Source organism: Hyalella azteca, unplaced genomic scaffold (genome assembly GCF_000764305.2).
Source record: "Hyalella azteca isolate HAZT.00-mixed unplaced genomic scaffold, Hazt_2.0.2 contig3082, whole genome shotgun sequence".
In the NCBI taxonomy this organism is placed as follows: domain Eukaryota; kingdom Metazoa; phylum Arthropoda; class Malacostraca; order Amphipoda; family Hyalellidae; genus Hyalella; species Hyalella azteca.
The window spans coordinates 181,332-185,781 of record NW_025933335.1 but is presented as its reverse complement, the minus strand read 5'-3'; the positions used below and the strand labels follow the sequence as shown (position 1 = coordinate 185,781).

The 4,450-nt window shown below is 38.8% G+C and overlaps 1 protein-coding gene across 1 annotated transcript; it reads right to left on the bottom strand.

Moving 5' to 3' along the window:
* Positions 1–978: 978 nt before the first annotated feature.
* Positions 979–3,347, bottom strand: LOC108676387 (vicilin-like seed storage protein At2g18540). The gene is made up of 2 exons (XM_018164457.2): positions 3,156–3,347; positions 979–2,911 (listed from the first exon to the last, which is right to left on the bottom strand). The coding sequence occupies exons 1-2, from the start codon at positions 3,333–3,335 to the stop codon at positions 2,096–2,098; spliced, it is 996 nt and encodes a 331-aa protein (XP_018019946.2). The 5' UTR covers positions 3,336–3,347; the 3' UTR covers positions 979–2,095.
* Between the last annotated feature and the right edge of the window lie 1,103 nt (positions 3,348–4,450).

Sequence of the window (4,450 nt, the reverse complement as noted above, 5' to 3'; positions counted from 1 at the left end):
TTACTCCGCACTCATGGTTAACAAATGATGCGCCTCACAGATTTTTTTTTTTCAATGAAGCGACTGTGTCATATAATTTGGTAGTGATCGATAGAGATGACTTGTGCCACCGAACAAATCGTCCGTACTATCACTTATAAAGACGGGTCGAGGATGTGTACAGAGTTGACATTATCTGCTTACGACCTCTCCAGGAGCTCTGGAGTACCCGGATTGTTGAATTACCGACTCGCAAGTATCGTTTCAATATCGCCACACAGCAATGTGAACAGCTAGGCAGGGATCAGCACTTTAGTCTACCATGATTGTTCCATAAGAAGCAATAAACACTGTTGATTCTGGTATGTTGCCAAGTGTAAAAGTGAGGTATAATTGCTTGAGCACCAAGCGACACAGTAGGTCGCTTAATCCTGCAGCTAAAGTCACAGTTTTAGTGAAGAGCCTTGTTAGTAATTTTAATTCTGACAATTTTATTGTGGACCGTCATCGCCAACGAGCTTCGCAAGTGACCATTTCTTAATTTTGAGGAGAGTTAAAGATTTTTAAGCAGTATATCTTTATTTCAATTTTATAAATTCCGCACAAATTACATCGAAGAATATTGCTGCGGTCGTAAATGCCGTAACCAAAATTTAACTTAAAAACTTTCATTTTGAAGTTAATAGTTATTAACGACATAGACGGTCGAGCATATAATTAACTGGCTGGAAATTATGACCCATTGAGCTTTGATGTAGTTTAGGAGATTATGACTTTTGACTCATCGATCTTTCACGCAGTTTAAACTTTAAATCGATTTACCAAAAACTTGCCGTACCTATAACATGGATTTTGAATTCAAAGATCTTTATCATTCTGAAGTTAGAATTCGGATCCAGAGTAACTACAAAGTATATGTGTAAAGCACATAAAGAAAGTTCAAAGCGAATAACAAAGTTTGTGTCTAATGCACATAAACTTTGAAAGGAAATTATGTTGTGGGCTGTTACTAAAGGCAGTTTCTATTCGTGGCTGATATATATAGGCGGACTTACTGAAAGATGCTAGGCGTTCCATTCATATATAATTGAGAAGGATTACTGGTCATATAAACAAATAGAATATGAATTTAAATTCGCTCATATACTGAATACTGCTAATATTTTAGTCGCGAATCGTAATCCTTTCGTAAATAGTTCCGAACAAGTTATAAATGAAGATCCTATCGTTTCAAACGATTTCAAAAAAGTAATTTCTATTCTGGACCGCGGTGGGAAAAAAAATTGTTACCTGCAAAAACTAAGGTTTCATACTAATAATTTATCGAATAATATAATTTGTTAATAAATATTATGTCGAATAACATGCATATTTTATTCCAATTGTAACGGCAATGGGATCATCTTCATTAAAGAGTTCCATAATACCAGACATCATTATTTTATTATACAAATTATGCATTAAATCAGAACTGGGTGAACATCGTGCACGAAACTAACATTTTGGCGCTTTAAACTGCGTGATTTTTATACCTTTGCTAATTCCAAGTTTCTTTGAATTCGTTCCATGGCCTTTGAAAAGAACATGGCGTGAAAAGGACGCAACAATTTTCTGACAGCTTGCCCAGGTTCTAAGCTGGAATGGATACTCGAGATAATTACTCATATCTCTTACTGCACGCGGCCCAGTGCTTCATGAAGAACCCGTTCTCTAGGAGATCGTACATAAAATGCCTAAAAACTATTATCACACGAAATGATCCACCGCTTGTGAAACGATTTGTAAATATTTTGTTGAAGTTCCCGCTCCAAATAGGTGGGAAATTTTTGTAATACATGCTGAAAATAAAGTTTAACTCTCCTATGATTCTACTCCACTAACTTGATCTGTAACCGGTATCTTTACATCAACTTTTCAACACTGATATGCACGAAAGCAATTTGTCTTTGGTTTTTATCAAAGGAACAGTTAGCCAAAACGCATTTTCAACTCTAATAAAAGTTATGATCGTTCACCGAACTGCTGATTATGCCAATCCTTAGCAAAAAGTGATACTTTCTGATGTACTTTTCTGAAAATGCTACTATCTATGCTAATTGTACAATAATTTCAGAAGCTAAGCGAGCAAAGTCGCGCAGCTTAGCAAGATCGGTGCAAAGCACAAGAAGATGTAAGCTGAAGCAGAGACTTTGGCACTGCTGGCCTCTTCGCTTACACCCCAATGTTGTTCATGGTCGTCATCATGATCGTCTTCCATATTGCGTTTCTTGTTCTCCTGCTGGATGATGTACTCTTGTTCCCTTTGGATTCGCTCAAACTCCTCGCGTTGCCTAGCTTCTTCAAATCGCTTAACTTCTTCTTCTTGCTGTTTTCGTTCCATTTCCAGCTTCCTGATCATCTCGTCTCTCTGCCTGGAGATCTCCTCGTGCTGGTAGGCTTCGTGATCGTGTAGGCTAACCCCTGCCGCCTCATGAGCACGGCCGTCCTCCAGATGCTTGATTTCAATCTCTTCTTTACGGCTTAGGTTATCAGCATGTTTACTTTCCTCTTCAAACATGATGGCTCTCATGTCGTCAGTTTTGTTGTGCGTTTCCTTTTCTTCGTGGCGTTTGTTCCTGGGGTCCTCGGGTTGTGTTCCGTCAGCTGGCGCCGTGAGGGCCTCCGCTGCCGCTCTGCGATCCAGCTCTTCTTGGACAAGAATGTCCGCCTGTGCTCGTCTCTCTTCCTCTTCAGCTCTTCTCTGTAATTCGGCTTCTCTTCTGCCCTCTTCTTCTGCTCGCAACTTGAGCTCCTCTTTTCGCCGAACTTCTTCGTCGGCTCTCCTCTTCAACTCTTCTTCCCGTCGTTGCAGCTCTTCCGCTATCAGCTCCTCGTGCGTTTTTGGTTTTGGCTCCTCAACAACGTCAGCAACTTGCTCGTGTTCAAAACCACCCTGAAACAACGTGAAATTTTAAACAAACTCTGACCCTTTCCTCTGTCTGGTAGAATTGAATGTTCCATACAGAATTGCGACTCAGTGTCGTAGGACTATAAATTCATCCATCCAAATAATAAAATTTTAGTAGAAAATAACAATTATGTGCAATCCTGACTTTTTACTGTAATTGAAATACATCAAATAACAAATCTCTTCGTTGATGAATTGATGAAAGAATTTCCCAGTGAGCAGTACTCACCTCGTGAGGGTGAAGCTCGTCGCCGATAGCAGCATCGTCCGATTGTGGGGTATCTTTAGCAGCGTCGAAGGATTCCTGAAACCAAAGCTGGAAATTATAGTCTGAAAATTTAGGAAAGCGTCTCGTGGAACTATACGTGCTACCGATAGAGTTGTAATATGTTAAAATATTATCCATCATTTTACTAAACGTAATGAAATTTTAGTATGCTAACTAAAAAGAGTCTATTTCAACTGTATTCCCGTAATGCTATGTACAATTTTCATGATTAAAACAATGGTCATTTGAGAAGAACAAAATGACTTATTATCCTTTGTTATAGTAATGCATGTCATTAGAATGCAATCCAATCGACAACATTATTTATAGTTTCGATGGCTTTAAAAGTGAACTGAAAGCGATGCTTTCGAAACAATGTTTGCCCGTGATGGTCTTCCTCTGGCAGGGCGTCGTCCACCCCCGACGACGTCTCGTGCGGCACTGAGCCGCCTCCTGACCCTCCGCGGTTCTGGGGCAGCGGATGACCGCCTGAAAAAAATAACGATGACTTCCATGAATGTAAATCTTTCTACATGAAATTGGTTAAATGGACTCCGTAAGATACAAACTCGGGTTAGAGGATAAAATAATTTGGGAACTGATCCTATTAACATTATGACGAACGCGAGCTTTGTGCCCGCGTCATGTACACAAACCATTCAAAGGCTAAAACTTCAATTCCATTCAAAATTAAACGTTCAATTCCAATAAGCGTTTAATTCCGTCTAAAAATTCCGGGTTTCCAATCGTGTTGGTTATTTTTACGAAGGTGGCTTATTTGTAGATGCCATTAGCGGTGATTTTATGGCTCCACGTTCCATAAATGATTCTAAATATAACTAATAATAATAAAAATAATAAAGAAGTTTACTTCTGTTTGTAGCGGCATAGGATAGTCTGTATTTATTAGTCACTTGCAAATAGATGACAGTTCCCTATATGTGTTTATAATCATTTTGAGCTCATTCATTTTTACAATTGTTAAATTATTCTGTATTTTTATGTATAAATTAATTCATATACATCATTTAACATTAACTTTCACTCACTGGGGAAAATTTCTGAAGATGCCGCCTTGACGCTGGCCCGCAGGCCCAACAGCAGCAGGCATACACAGGCTATAGAGCGCATCTTCTCTACTTGATGTCGACGTGTCTAATTAACACTGAAATCTCAATCTAATTAAGTCGACGTCTAGGATTAATGTCGACGTATCAACTTAACTTTAACGTAACTTATGGATGTTGAAGTTTAAA

Bases quoted from the DNA above. Each gene is read 5' to 3' on its own strand.
- LOC108676387 (XM_018164457.2), bottom strand. From the start codon at position 3,335: ATGATGGATAATATTTTAACATATTACAACTCTATCGGTAGCACGTAT. The intron at 2,912-3,155 runs GTGAGTACTGCT...ACGTTGTTTCAG, and splicing joins ACGAGCTTCACCCTCACGAG to GGTGGTTTTGAACACGAGCA.